General features: G+C 43.4%; 1 protein-coding gene across 6 annotated transcripts in view; it reads left to right on the plus strand.

The window, feature by feature from the left end:
- LOC147111092 (ERC protein 2) overlaps positions 1–16,250 on the plus strand; it is an 885,067-nt gene that overhangs the window by 607,648 nt on the left and 261,169 nt on the right. For all 6 annotated transcript variants that reach the window (XM_086001631.1, XM_086001634.1, XM_086001633.1 and 3 more), the window contains one exon: positions 384–544. In XM_086001631.1, coding sequence (XP_085857757.1) covers positions 384–544 — 161 coding nt within the window. The remainder of the gene's footprint in view (positions 1–383; positions 545–16,250) is intronic.

Here is a 16,250-nt window from a genome sequence, read left to right on the forward strand (position 1 = left end):
TCTCCTTTATTTGTAAAACAGCATATCTTCTGACCTACCATGAGTAACAGTGGAGATCTGCCAGTAGTCAAAGTGACCTGTCGCCATTGTTATGCTATTCCCACATCATTGTCTCAGTGTTCTTGATGAATTTGTAATTGTCTTATTGACTAAAATTGAATTGCAGATAATTAAAAAAAAAAATGATGAGGCAATGAACAAAATTATAAAGCTTCTCTTACCTGCAAACAAGTTGAGGCAGGCTCCACTATTATTAGACACTGTCGAAACATTCAGATAAGCAAGAATCAGGGCATCATTGCTTTTGATGTAGATCACAGTACTGTTTCTGGTTTGTGAATTTTAAAGGTTATTTGAAGTCTTACTGTGCATCTGCTTAACAGTTAGAAGAGTTGATGGCTGCACTGGAGAAGACTAGGCAGGAACTGGATTCTACCAAGGTCAGGCTGACCTCAACACAGCAGTCTCTTGCCGAGAGGGAGGCGCACCTTGCTAACCTGCGGATAGAACGAAGAAAACAGCTAGAAGAAGTGCTAGAGATGAAGTAAGTACTTGCTGAAAAATTGTTAGTCTTAATTACATGAATTCTTCATAGATAAAAGGAAAGAAAGGTGCTTACAAAATAAGAATAGCTTTTTTTTAACAGAAGTGAAATTGAGTGATCATTTCTCAGCAGTGATGAAATATTTTTCAGTTTTATTTTACTAGCCATTCATAATATTACTAAAAGTGCGAGGAGCTCATGGGCTTCTTTGTCACTAAGATTGAGACCATCAGTTCAACTGCCTCTGCCGCCTCCCTCCCTTCCCCTAGCCGACCAGGCCAAACTTCCTCTAAAGTTCCCCCTGCCCTAGCCCATAATTCGCATCTTTCTCTACTTTCTCTCCTATCTCCCCATATGCCCTCTCCGAGCTCAACTTGTCTGTGAGACCCACCTCCTGCTCCCTTGATCATATTCCCATTAAACTGCAGACCACTCAAGTTCCCTTCCTGGCCCCCATGTTAACTGATACTGTATACGGTTCCCTCTCCTCAGATAATGTCCCCCTCCCCTTCAAATCTGCCGTCATCAACCCTCTCCTCAAAAAAAAAAAAAAAAAAAAAAAAATCTGTCCTTGACCCCTCAGTCCTTACAAACTACCGCCCCCATCTCCAACCTTCCTTTCCTCCCCAAAGTCCTTGAACATGTTGTAACCTCCCAAATTTGTGGCCGTCTTTCAGCAACTCCGTATTTAAATCCCTCCAATCAAGTTTCCGCCCCTGCCACAGTACTGAAATGGCCCTTATCAAAGTCAGAAATTACATCTTATGTGACTGTGACCATGGTAAACTAGCCCTCCTTATCCTTAAGAACATAAGAAATAGGAGCAGGAGTAAGCCCTTCGAGACTACTCCGCCATTCAATAAGATCATGGCTGATCTTCTACCTCAACTCCAATTTCCCACCCTATCCCCATATCACCTTGATTCCATTAGTATCCAAAAATGTATTGACCTCTGTCTTGAATATACTCAATGACTGAGCATCCACAGCCTTCTGGGGTAGAGAATTCGAAAGATTTACAACCCGTTGAGTGAAGAAATTTCTCCTCATCTCAGTCCTAAATGGCCGACCTCTTATTCTGAGACTGTGGCCCCGAGTTCTAGACTCCCCAGCCAGGGGAAACATTATCCCAGCACCTGTCAATCCCCTTAAGAATTTTATATATTTCAATGAGATCACCTCTCATTCTTCTAAACTCAATATAGGCTTGGTCTACTCAATCTCTCCTCATAGGACATTCCCATCATCAAAGGAATCTGTCTAGTGAACCCTTGTTGCACCCCCTCTAAGGCAAGTATATCCTTCCTTAGGTAAGGAATCCAAAACTGTACACAGTACCCCAGGTGTACCATTTGCCTTCCTAATTGCTTGCTGTATCTACATGTTAACATTCCGTGATTTGTGTGTAAGAACACCCAGGTCCCTCTGAATAACATTTCATAGTCTCTCACGTTTTAAAAAAAATATTCTGCTTTTCTATTTTTCCTACCAAAGTGGAGAACTTCACATTTCTCTACATTATATTGGACCAGTCTGCAGCATTTGACACAGTTGACCACACCATTGTCCTCCAACGCCTCTCCTCCGTCATCCAGCTGGGTGGGACTGCTCGTGCCTGGTTCCACTCTTATCTATCCAATCATAGACATAGAATCATCTGCAGTGGCTTCTCTTCTTGTTCCCACCCCATTACCTCTGGAGTCCCCCAAGGATCTATCCATGGCCCCCTCCTATTTCTCATCTACATGCTGCCCCTCAGCGACATCATCTAAAAGCACAATGTCAGGTTCCACATGTACGCTGACAGTAGCCAAGCTCTACCTCACCACCACCTCACTCGACCCCTCCACTGTCTCTGATTTGTCACACTGCTTGGTCCCTAGCTTAGCTCATCTGCTGCTGAAACCCTCATCCACACCTTTGCTACTTCCAGACATGACTATTTCAGTGCTCTCCGGGCTGGCCTCGCACCTTCCACCCTCCATAAATTTGAGCTCATCCAAAGCTCTGCACCTAATTTTCACCTAGTCCTGTTCACCCATCACCCCTGTGCTCACTGACCTACTTTGGGTCCCAGTCCAGCAGCGCCTCAATTTTAAAATTCTCATTGTTTGCAAATCCCTCCACGACCTTGCCCATCCGCATCTCTGCATCCTCCTCCAGCCCCATAACCCTCTGGGATCTCTGCGCTCCTACGGCTCTGGCCCTTGCGCATCCCCGACTTTAATCGCTCCACCATTGGAGGCCATGTCCTCAGCTGCCTAGGCCCTAAGCTCTGGAATTTGCTCCCTAAACCTCGCCGACTCTCTACCTAAACCTCTCCAAATTTCTACCTCTTTTTTTAAGACGCTCCTTAAAACCTACGTCTTTTATCAAGCTTTTGGTCTTAATATCTCCCTATGTGGTGTTTGGTGACACTCCTGTGAAGTGCCTTAGGACGTTTTACTATGTTAAAGGGGCTATATAAATGCAAGTTGTGTTGTTCTAGTGATTGAGGTTGTACATTGGTTGAAATTATTTCAAATACATCAGTGTTATGCCCAATACGGTGTGGGAATTGTTAATTTTGTTGTTAATGGAACTGTGGCAGAAACAGCCATGAAGAACAAAATACCTATATTCACACTTTACAAAGTGAATGAGTTGATTGCTGTTGGATTTGACTCAACTTAGTAACAAATAGCTTTCTTAGTTGATGCTGCAGTTGCAACTTGAAGCGGTTAAGCCACTTCTTTATGGTAAAACAAGTGAACTGATTGTGTTAAAGTAAAGTGCCGTAAATGGTCAGAGATAGCCTTACTGACTTAACTACAATGACAAGGCATTTCTGCAAAGGTTACATGTGGGTTAAAATAATTATTCTGATTGATCTAAAGCTGTATTATCTTCAGCGATTGTCATCATTGCGGAGATTTTCTTCACAGGCGTCCGCAAACAAATTTGAAAGCGATGTCATTGCAATTGTGTTGTTGGTCAAACTGACTTGTCCTCCTTTGATGAGACTGCATGAATAGTCAGTTGCTGTATGAAGCTTGATCATGCTGTCACTCCCACCTGTTGTCAACCAACAGTTTTTCATAGAGTGGGATTATAAGATTTGTGATAGTCATCATACTGGGTAGATTTCAAATTATTTGATCGTCAATGCTAAGGAACGTATACCATACAGATTAGCAAATTCTCTTTTGTTTAAAACCTGAACACACTCGGAGGAAGTGTAGAACAAGTAGGATTTTCAAGCCAGAAAAACTTCTTAAAATTGATCTGCCGTTCCTAATTGCTAGTAAGGTTTGTGGAATAAATCGCTTTTCACTGTTTTTATTTGTGAGGTCTTATCATTTGTAAATGTAGAACTTTTCAGTCAGAGCTAGCTTTATTCAATAGCTGAGTAAGGTTGTCGAGAAATCCTAGCTAGCTGTAAGAATCAGTGTAAATGAAATATACCTGCACATATTGGTTTTATCTATTAACACATTCTGAAGCTGTTATGATTGCAGAAGTCTTGCAAGGTAAAAACTGTCAAGGTTGTATAAAGGTGCAAAAACCTAAAATACATACTTGAATTGTGAAATTATTTTGCACTATTGTTCTCAGATGCATGCCCATCACTTCTCTCCCCAGTCAGCAAATTTTTACTCTTTTGTGAGCACAGGTGAAAGTGGTCTGAGTCCCTTTAATATTAAAAAGACTTTGCAGTAAATTCATAAAGTGCCCAGAAGATCTAATGGACTGAGTACGTTTTAATCTGGCTTCACGCCCTACTTGGTTTTAGTGTATTCCAAGTCAGCGTGGGAGGTTGAGGCAAAACTGCATTGATGCAAAAGTGACAACTTGAGTTAGTCTTAATAAAGATGGCAAAGAAATCAATGTGCTAAAAAGTGTCTGTCTTATTCAAATCTGTAATTTTTAAAAATTTACCTGACACTTAAATTCATGCTTTTACTTTCCCACCATTATCTTCCTGTCCTGATTATTGAAGTACTCTGGCAGATGCTGAAATGATGCATCTTAAAGATGATGGCCCAGAAATTAGGTTCGGGGGCTTGCCGTGCGTGCAAGCCCCCGATGTGCACTTACCCGGCGCGCCGACAGCTGAAGCCTGGGCCTGCTTGGAATTCCTGTCACTGGCCCGGTTCAGCTGTCGGCGCGCTGTGCTTGCCTGATCCAGCGGCGTAGTTAGTTCGATGTGCCGGCTGGGATCAGGTGAGCACTGGGCAGCCAATCAAGAGAGGGAAAACTTCATTCATGAGTTTGATAGTAAGAACTGTCAAACTCATGAAAACTACGGGCGCCCAAAACACTACTTAAACTTTAAATAAAATTTTAAAAAACATCCCACTAATTAAATGAACTATAAATAACTTTAAAAAACTATTTTAAACAATTAATCAAATTTTTGAAAAAAATAATTTTTTAAGAAATCGGGTCTAAAAATACACTTACCTTACTGTAAAGTCCTTAAAAACAATAAAGCTGTGGAATTTTTTTTATAATTTTAAGTACTAGACCACTTACCTTAAAGAATTAAGTCCTTACGTCTCCTTTTTACATTTCTAAAAAGTTGAGGCCCTTACACACGGGCAAACCTGTCAAAAAGAAGGAAGTTCAACGCGTGCGCGCAGAGTCCTGCGCGCACGCGTTGGACCTCTGAACCCCTTGGAGGAAATGCCGGTTTCCCACGCATGCGCTGTGCATGCTGAAATCCGGCACTTCCAACGGGCTCACGCGTGAGTACACCGTCCGTACTCACGCGTTGGGACCGGAATTACTGGGCCGATGTGTTTTGAAGAGGCAACAGGGAACTCTGATACACACTCCTTCCAATTCAGTTCTGCACCTGGGGATTCGTTACACTACTGTTGCATTTTAAGAGAATTCTGTCTTCCCAGACAACAGTTGAGTTGCATTTTTCACCTTTTTATTGAATTATCATCACATTAGAGCACTCTCACTATCAGGCACAGGAAACAGATAATGTTACACTAACCCAGTTCCAGTTCAGCTTTGTATTTTCCCAAAATAGCCCTGGGTAGCACTAAGCATCTCTGTGCACTTTCCTGTAAACTATCAAAAGCTATGAACGCAGCCTGTAAAAGGAAATATTTGCAATTAGGCTGTTTTGTGGTATAAGAAATGTCGTCTGGTTTTTAGCTAGTTCATTTATAAGGCCATGTGCAGCCCTATTGCTCTCGAGTTTGAAATGCTTACATTAGCTATGAGTGGAATGATCCAGACTGGGGTATGCATTTGTCTCTTTGCAAATAAAGTTTTGCTAGAGTTTTCCCGTTCACACATGAATCGCTGTGGGAGCCTGGGCATTATGTTGGGATCCACATGTGCCCAGCAGTATATTTAGAATGGCAGGCAGTGCTTGGGATGTTTGACTTTGGCACAGCTCTTGGATTCTTGAAACTTTTTGTTTGAGCCTGTGCTTATACCCAGTTCACAGTCAAACCCTGTTGACTAAATGTTCAGTTACTGTGTTTTGTACTGGCCTGCAGACAAGCTGATGGATACGGTAAATGTTAGTCCTTACTTGACCCACCAGGTGGTGTACTTAAGAGGTGGCTTCCTCCCCCAAATGGATTTTCTTTCCTTCAACATATAATAAAGCCAAAGCTATTAAAACGTTCTTTCTAAAGAAAGCCTAAGTTATAAGACTGTGATTGGAATTCGGGTCTATTTAACATTGTAGCTGCTCAGCTGTAAGACTCATCACTTTTATTGAGACTGAAAAGGGATGAAGTCATGAGGAGACAGAACTGGATTATAGCCAGCTGGTTTGTTAGGGGGCAGGAGTTAAGGAAAACCCTTGAATATTAATACAGTGGAGGTCAGTTATACTAAATAACATTTTTTTTTTAATTTGAAAAATAGTAACTTATGAATTTCAGCATCTTCAGAAAAACAGCTAAGCAATACAGCTGAAGTTATTTAAATGATTTTTATTATTTTGGATAATATTTGGATTATGGAAGTTTTTGTACAAGTAATTCACTACTGCAACAGTTCACAAAGAATTCTGAATGATTATCCTGTGCACATGGGGAGCAGTGTCCAAAAATATTGCAATGATTTGCTGTGCATGTTGTTGAGATGTCAGTGAAATATCAATTTTAAATATGAGTAATTACTAAAATCTGTTTACAGTCAGCTAAGTCATGTTGCATAATCCATTTCTGGGTGAACATTTTAAAGATGAAGGTTTACCAGAATAAATTGATCAAGAAAATGTATTACTGCATATTTATAAAATTTCAGTAATAGTTACTTGTAATGACTATTTATTGAATTGTCCATCTGGAACAGGAACACACACTCCAGAAAGGGAATTGCCCTCAAGTAGTTAGTTTGTAGAATTCATGCTGGGAACATAAAGTCATATCCACAGTTAAATACTTCACGACACACAAAACAGCAGGATGTTGATACAACTGTGACTTCCACAGGAAGTTATTTGAATTGTAGCAGACGTTCTTAAAAAACCACCTACTTGGTGGAAAGTCTCCTATGACAGTGTTTGCATCTAAGCAGACCTGTAAGACAACAGGCCTTGACCAGCTCTTTTCACACAAGCTTGCAAACATTGTAAAGATTAGAGGAAACCCAAACAAAGGCTTTGCTCACAATGTAGATGAAATATATTGGAGCCTGGTGAGGCAATTCTTACGTGAAAGGACCTAGCAAATGGGCAGAAAGCAATAAAACTCCTGTGAATAAGAATATATCTGGATAGCAGTCATTTATTTGGCAGTAAAAACTCAAATCAATTTTTTAAAAAAGAAGTGCGGTTGCTATGACATTGTTGCAGTGTTTATTATGTTTGGAACACATTCCCAAAGTGTACCATTGGAATGTAGTCATATAATGTCAGTATATTGTTATTTTGGTGATGAATTATAGTTGTATTTTGGGGGATGGCAACACAGTAACAGAATCACTACATTAATAAAAAGGTACAAAAGCAAAATGAATGCCTTCCATTAAATAAATTATATCATGTCTTTGAAATTGCAGTAGCCTCTTTGTCAGGTGTTGAAAAGTTGTAGATTTACATCCACTAACTGAACATACCTTGACTCCATTGTTTAATGCAAAATGGAGTCAAATAAATTCCTGTTTGCAAATAAATTGATTAGAGTATTGAAGATTGTGGTGGAAATGCAGGTTTACCATTTCTATTTTGAGAGAATTTTGAAAGTGTTAACTTCATGTGAAAGGTGCTCTGAAACTTGGCATTTGATTACATTTTTGAACTCTTAAGAAATATATTTGAACAGATTTTAGTGGACATAAAATTATCCCACCTTTTGGTTGCAAATTCAGGTCTGCCATAGATACCTAATTGGGTTCAGTGGCGTCAGTCTCTCCTTTAAAGAGTCTGAATGTCTTATGTTCTTTGGGAGGTGCTCATATTGCCCTATATCTACTTGTGCAAAAGCATAACCCAGGGATATAGCAATAGCATCCCTTGTAATCTGAACTTAATCCATGTCCCTCTTGCACATAGATTTGTTCAGCCTCTCCGAAGCAAGACCAAATTAACACTAGATGTGGCAAAGCTTGGTTTGAATTAGTAAACGACTTTATTCCGTAGTAAGGTGAATGTACAAAGAAATAGTTGTGACCAGATGCACGTAGTTCAATCAATGCAACTTAGCTTTTTTAACTTGCTTGAATAGACTGCTTCTAAAACACAACAATTAAAGTAACTCTTTCAAATATTTCTCTGTAAAAATGATCAAACCTTGCTGAACACCTCCCGAAAACCATGCACTACATGGAAGCCTGCTCAAGGACATGCAGCCCCTTTGCTTCTATCTCTGACACCTTACGGCAACTTACTGTATGACGGGGTATGCATGCACCATCTTGCGGGCCTCGAACTGCCAATGTTGCTCCTAGAGCCATTGCCCGGCAAGGCCCCAGCTTCATCGCAGAATGGTAGCTGGGTGCTGCGCCTGGGTTATGCCATACGTTACCTCCATCTATCTATACACCAATTAGACAAAGTACAGTAGATGCGTGTAATCAATGGCTCTCCCTGTCCCCAACTAGGAAGGGTACTGCGTGGCCTACCATGTCTTTCACTTGAGCAGGCAAGACACACTGCACTATGTCTTCCTGCACAAGATTCCCTGCCCACCTCCATGGTGCTTAAAGCGACCCAGCAAGCCTTCCAACTGAAATTGCTTTAGTTCCCTGAATTTTTACAGGTGTGGGAAGCTCTAGACCTGGTCAGCACCTTCTGCAGCAGCCTGCACTGGGCTAATAAGACCAGCTCTTCCTGGAGCTGCTTGGCAATAACCCTCTCTATCTTCATCACTCCTTCTTAAAATATCGAATCGCATGGATGTATAATCTCCTGTTTCCGTGACCCCTGCATAACCAGACTAGTAAAGCCAGTTTCTGGCCATGTGTACTTCTGTGGTCATCTACGGTGCCTAAATGCAACCAACTTTTCTATTTACATAATGGTAGTCCTTCAATAATCTGCCATATACTACTCTGAACGAGCAGCTCTCCCTCGTTTGTTCTGTTTGGGTGAAGGTAGAGTCAACCTATTTACATCAGCACTCACAACTGGCTGTCTCATTACCATACGAGCTCCTAAGAGACCAGCCATGGTTGCCCTCCCTTCGACCTTTCCCGAGCCTTGCTGAGCAGCAGGTTTGCTGACCAGTTTGTTGGTAGGATGGCATGAGGCATCTGATCCCTCACTTACCTGAGTTTGCGAGGCTATAAAATAATCAGCATGTGCCTAGCTACTCGAGAGTTCTATAACCCGATCCAATAACATTGGCCCGTATTTTCCGATCGCAGGCCTCCCGCAGGCGGAGGCCGGCAATCTGGAAAAATCTACGCCCTTACCTGAGGGCTCCCGGGACGCACACTCTTCCGATCCTGGGACTCACCAAACTCCAAGTGCGCAGGGCCCACGTACCCCAGAGCGCAGGTAGTTCGCAGCGTCCCTGGGCTTGCGTGGGCCACGGGGAGCCAATCAAAGAAGGGAATCTCCCTTCATACACTTGACTGGAAGACCTGTCAAATATATGAATGGAGATCACCCCAAAAACATAGTAAAACTTTAAATAATTTTTTTTTTTTAAATCACATTTTTAAACTGACTTGAAATTACAATAAATTAAGTATTTTAAACAAAAATTTAATTTTTTGAAAAAAATAATTAAAGTTTTTTACAGGGCTAAAAATAAACTTACTTTTTTAAAGTATTTTTAAATGATAAATCAGTGAAATTTTTTTAACATTATTTATTTCAACTCTTATCCTGGTGAAAGCAGGCCTTACGCCAGCTTTTACCAGGCATAAGAATTGTAAGGGTTTTCTGCGGGCGGAGGGTCTCCAAAAAGCAGAACTATCCACCCACGGAGGCCCTTCTCCAGGGCAGCCGGAGGACCTGTCAAGAGCTTTCTTGACAGATCGGAAATGCCAGTTTTCAGCACATGCGCTGTGCATGCCTGAAACCAGCATTTCCGATGTCCCTACGGGTGAGTACACAGCGCGTACACACCCGTAGGGATCAGAATATCTGGGCCCATATTCTTAAATCATTTTTAATTATCTCTAGAAATCTGTCCCTTAATATTAAACAACATAGACCTTTGTAGCCTGTTACGCTTTCGCTTTCCAGCCGTATCTGCCACGTGAGCTTGATAGCCATTTCTCTAAGTACTGCCTGGATTCTTAACCGGTTTCTTAAATTTCTTCTGTATGCTTTAAGCATTAAGTCGTAAGCCCCGAGGATAGCATACCTTATGCTATGATAACCCATACTATTGGTAGGATTAACATGATGAAACACCACAAGTGCTTTCCTGTTTCGTGGTGTCATGAATTGGTTGGCCCATTCATTTTTGTCCCATTGTGGTGACCAGCTAAAAATTCAAATGCCCGAATAAACTATCAATATCATGCACCTCTTTAAAATATGAAATAAGATGCATTGAAGAAAATGGTGAACCCCAAGGTCTGTGATTTCATTTCCTAGACTCATGGCTGATGCATGGTTTTCGTATAAAAATAATGGATATGCTACACTACCCCCTCTAAATGGGTCATCTCGTTCAACTTAAACAGACTAACTTCTCTGCATTCTAACTTTGAGCTCGTTACTTACTATCTCCGACCTTTTTTAACTTATTCGAATACATTATGCTTTTTAAACAATATTTAAATTAACTCTTTCGCTTTCAAATCCTTTCTCTTGAAAAATGGTCGCAAGGTCCTGCTACGTGACATTTCTCCCTCCCCTCATGTAGGTCCCTTGGCTGTGAGCCCTATAGCACGCTCTCTCCACTAGGTACACCACCTTGCTTGCTGAACCACTCACAACCCAGGAGCACAAGCACTGCATGGAAATCTGCCGGAGCAACATGCAGGTCCTTGTTTTCTGCCTCTGACTTCTTGTGGTAAATGCAGTTCCGCTTATTGTGCGACAGAGTGCGCCCATGCCATCTAGTGGGTCTTGAATTGGCAGTGTTGCGCCTTGCAGTTATTCCACCACACACACACACACACACACACACACACACACACACACACACACACACACACACATCTTCATCCCAGCATGGCAGCTGGGTGCTGCTGCTCCTGGGTTCCGCCATGAGTTGCCTCCACCTGTCCATTTGGGCGAGGTAAGCTGCGCGCAATGAGTGGCTCTCCTTGCCCTCAGCTAGGCTGTGTGCCATATGGCCTACCATGTCTTCCCTTCAGTAGGCAAGAGGCACAGGGCTATGTCTGCCTGCCTGCCTGAGGTGTAATGCCATCTGCCTGTGTGTGACTGAACACTCCCTCTATGCTTTTACAACACAACAATTAAAGGAACTCTCTTTCAAATCCTTTCTGTGGAAAAATAGTCAAAAGATCCCAGATCAAGACGATTGCTTTTTATGAAATAGATACTGTAGTCATCCTGCCACCCACCCTCTCTTTGGGATAATGTGCAGTCTCCAAAGGATACTCTAGGATAAATCCCAGTATTGGCCTCATACTTGAACATTTATGTGAAAATATGTCCATATCCATGTTTTTTAAAGATTACTAAGTTTAGTTTATTTCTGAAACTTCATTTGAAGTGGCTTGTGTTTGTCACATTTTTGTGGCATTTCTAAGGCTGTGCACAAAAGCATGCCATTTTCTTGTAGTATTACCACACAGAGGCAACTCACCCTACACATGCATGAAGAAAATTACCAGTCATCAGAGAATTATTTTTTTCATGAATACTTGATAAGACCATATCCTAGAGTGTTATAAGTGCTTAATCCTTTTTTTAATGTGAATTTTTTTATTCTTTCATTTAGCACTTCCCCTTAAAATAAAAGGTTGCGTACTGCTGCAAATTTAGGCTTTTCTCCCCAAGTGGCAACAATTTGGGAAAATTGATATAAGTAGTAAGCAGTAAAATTTATAGACTTGGATAGAACCTTATTCACAGCAAGGTTCCAAAATGCCATTTAGAGACCCATGCATCAAATTGAGCAATTTTCGATTTTACTTTTGGGAATTTTTTTTTTTTACAGATTGTTCTTGTGTGCTTGCGTTGTCTCTGAAAACTCAGCAAAGTATTTTAATTGAGAATATTTCCAAGTAGTACCTCTGCTCCTGGCTGTAATCTACTCGGAGTGAGATAACAACATCAAAAATGGTTAAGACTCTCCTTAAAATTAAATTCAGTGAGAACTTGAGAATATATAGAGTTTAAACATGGCTTGGGGCCTTTCTAATAATTATGCTAGGAATGTGGTCATGTCAGAGTTTATATGGCAAATTAAAATCAATAGGTTACAGGATCTCAAATTTCAATGCACTGATGGCATGTTTTTAGGCAACAGTTAAAGTTTTGTTTAGCCCTCCTTTTTCCCTCCAAATTTTCTCTCCTGAAGGCGATGACATCCTGACAGTGACGGTTCTCAATTACTTCCCACAAGCACCCACTTTTTCATGTATGAACTTAGATAGTGAACGTCAGCAAGCTATTTGATCATGGAAGCATCACTGTTGTCAGTTGAACCACATTTTTTTCCCCTTCTGTCCACACACATGCTGTTCCTAGTCGGGATCCCTGGATAGTGATCAGGAGCAGAAAGCTCGATTGATTTTTGTTTCAGTTCCCAAGTTGGGAGATAGGCAAATTGTGGTGCGCTATCGCTATCACAATCGCAGAACAGTTCAGTCTTTTTAAATCCTAGAGGAAGTGTCAAAATAACAAGCTAAAGAAGTCTGTCATTTTTAGATTCTTTTAAGATAAATTTTGATCTTTCAAAGCCATGGCATTTTATGTTATGGTGTCACTTATCTGCCTATGAATATCTGGCAATGTTTCAACCCTAAATTTTAGGCTCCATTTTAAAAAGGGGCACACTGAAACTTGACTGTCCATAAGCAATGACTTGTGATTTCTTAGCTCTAATTTTTTTTGTATTTTTACCAAACATAATTGGCTTGAATTTCATCGGGCCGTTGAGGCGTGTGGGGGGTTAAAATTGCAAAAACTGGCGGGCGGGCCCAACCCCGCCTTCATCCCGCCTCCAAGCAATTTTCATTAAATCTAATGGTCCCGTCTCCGTCCCGCCTCCAAGCAATTTTCATTAAATCGTGTCTACAGGTCCCGTCTCCGTCCCGCCTCCAAGAGGCGGGATAGGCCGTTAAGGCCCTTAACAAGCACTAAATTGCCTCTATAATGCCATTTTGATAGGCCTGTGTGATTTTAACCCTTTTCCCACGTGAAGCACGTCTGTTCTGAAACACGATGGTGAAACCTGGCGGTAGCACAATTGGATTGCTATCGGCTGCAGCTCAACCATTAAATAGAAGATATGATCAGCCATCATTTGCAGGTGGCAGGACTTTGTTGTCTCAGGTCTGGGGGAACTTTTAGAAGGCATAACCACAGCTGTGGAAGTTTGGAGCCTGACGCCCATCTCCAGTGTGATCTCCTGGGAAACCCCTCTCGCCACCTTGACTGAGCGCTTCCTCAACTGAGGCATATACCAGAAGCATGGGAGCCATTTATTTCTTTCCCTTCTGGACATCAGATGAGGACGAAGACCAGCCGCGGCACCAGCAGAACCAGGAACAGCAGCAGCAGCAACAACAGGAGCGCCAAGCTGCTGCTCACCCACCTGAAGCTGCACAGGCCAGAAGGGGCCAGCGCATGGAAGCCCGTCGGCGCAGGAGATACCCTCCAAACAGGGTCTACAGACACAGGGTCAGCTACCTCAACATGTCTGAGCAGCAGTGCCAAAGGTGGCTCCGACTTTCGCGAGAGGTAGTGGGTGACATCTGCGCATTGCTGCAACAAGACCTGGAGCCCAGAGGACCAGGTGGACAACCCTTACCAGTGGCCGTCAAAGTCACCACCACAGTCAAACTTTTTGCCTCAGGCTCATTCCAGGGATCAGCAGCAGACATCAGCGGCATCTCCCAAGCGGCCGCACACAGTTGCATCACGCAGGTAACCGATGCCCTCTTTGCCATCGCGCACAATCACATCCATTTCACCAAGGATCAAGCAAGTGTCACGGCATGTGCGGTTGGATTAGCTAATCCAGCAGGCTTTCCAAGGGTGCAGGGCGTCGTTGACTGCACACATGTGGCCCTTAAGGCACCCCATCGCAATCCAGGTATTTTTGTCAACCGCAAGGGCTTCCACTCCCTTAACGTTCAGCTGGTGTGACCACAAGAAGGAAATTTTGCATGTTTGTGCCAAGTACCCTGGCAGTTGCCATGACTCCTTCACACTGCGCCAGTCTAGTGTGCCTCCGCTATTCAGTCCGCCAGACCAACTTAACGGATGGCTACTTGGAGACAAGGGCTATTTCCTGAAGATGTGGCTAATGACGCCGTTGAGGAGCCCATCCAACGAAGCGGTGGAGAGCTACAACTCCAGCCACATGTCCACCATAATCGAGCAAACCATCGGTTTGCTGAAGATGCGCTTCAGATGCCTGGTTAGATCAGGTGGAGCCCTGCAGTACTCAGCAGCCAGGGTCTCCAGAATCGTCGTGGTTTGCTATGCACTCCACAACATGGCACAGCGTTGTGGCTTGCAGATTCCTGAGGACCAAGTGGCTCGTCACATATCCTCCTCAGATGAGGAGGAGGAGGAGGAGGAGAGCGAAAACGAACATCTTGCAGAGGCCCAGCGGCAGCAGTACGCGAGAACATTGCTACCCGGGATGCAAGGAACGCACTCATCTTGGCCAGATTTGCTTAGCCTAGCCAGTCGAGCACTTTTGCCTTGCAGCTTCTTACCTGAGCATTGACAATGGCCAAGAACCAGCGGATTCCTAGCAATTTGACTACCATACTGACAATTGCAAGTAATCCTAAGCCCTCAATGTGGAAGTCCCATTCGCGAAATGACACGCGCCACAACTACAGCAGTAGTCATCAGATTTTTTATTTACAGTAATCATCTGATGGCTTTTTAGCATAAAACATCAAATTTCACCCAAGTGACTACCCTTGTGACTATTTGTGCAGTATCTTTCTCTTACGCGTGCTCCTACGTGGTGCTTCCCCTGTGGCTTCAGCAGATGTGGAGGCCCCTTGCTCAGTTTCTTGCTGCTCCTGTCTCGACACCTTTGACGGGCGTCCTCTGGGGTTGCGAACCTGTGATGGCTCGCCAACAGCCTGTTGCTCCTGTGGCTGTGCAGGGGTTGAGACGGCGATCTCAGTTGGGTGCAGACTCTGGTGGGGCTCTGACCAAGGACTTGTCAGTGGCATGGAAGTGTGAACGCTTGGAGAGGAGCCCCGACTTCCTTGTTCTCTGCAAACAACATCCCTCTTATGGGTCAGGACCACCTCAGCACTTGCAAGTGGATTGAGAGCACCTTGCTGCACATCAGGGGGGCCATGGGGACCCATATCTGCACTGGAAGTCCTACTCAGAAGGACTTCCATGAAGGTCTGGTTTCTGTGTTCAATAGATGACCATCGCTCCTCCAGAGATGTCATTCTATTCTGAACACTCACCATGTTTTCTGCACTCTGGCGACTTATCTCCTCCATGGCCGCAGCCATCCTCTCGACGGAGGTTGCCATCCTTTCGAGGTTGCCATGGTGATGCGTTCATGCGCCAATGACTCCACAAAGGCTCTGCTCATGTTCGCAATGGGCTCCTCCATTCGCTCCACACTCGCAGCGACCCTGGAGATAAAACCTGCCAGAGACTCCTACATCTGTTCCTGGAGTTCCAGCACCGCTGATCTTATGGTTGGACCCAGAGGCAGAGGGTCGACATGCAGCTGAGCCGAGCTGGGAGAGTCCTGCACCCTCCGACTAGGACTCTCCACTGCTGTCCCTGTCTCCACAATCTGTTGATGCTCACTTGTGAGCTGTGATACACCAGGTGACAACACTACTCTATCTCGCGATGTTCCCTCTGAGGTGTGAGTGTCTGCGCTGGTGGTGGGTGCGGTGAATTCTGCTGACGCTGCGCCCTCGGAGGTTGCAGCTTCCTCTGAGGAGTCTTGAGGCTCATGCTCTTCCTCCTGGATAGTGGGGACGGGTGCCTGTGATGGTCCTGTGGGGAGTAAAGGAGTCAGAGATGTGAGGCCAAGGTTACTTGCACATTGCATATTGCAGATGATAAGTCCATCTGTTAGAGCTTCAGAATAATTATCAGCGACTCATACAATGTCATTGAGAGAGATGGAAAACTATTCTGTCACCAGCT

Source organism: Somniosus microcephalus, chromosome 11 (assembly GCF_052327205.1).
Source record: "Somniosus microcephalus isolate GS21.2 chromosome 11, FLI_Smic_1.0, whole genome shotgun sequence".
NCBI classification, from domain to species: domain Eukaryota; kingdom Metazoa; phylum Chordata; class Chondrichthyes; order Squaliformes; family Somniosidae; genus Somniosus; species Somniosus microcephalus.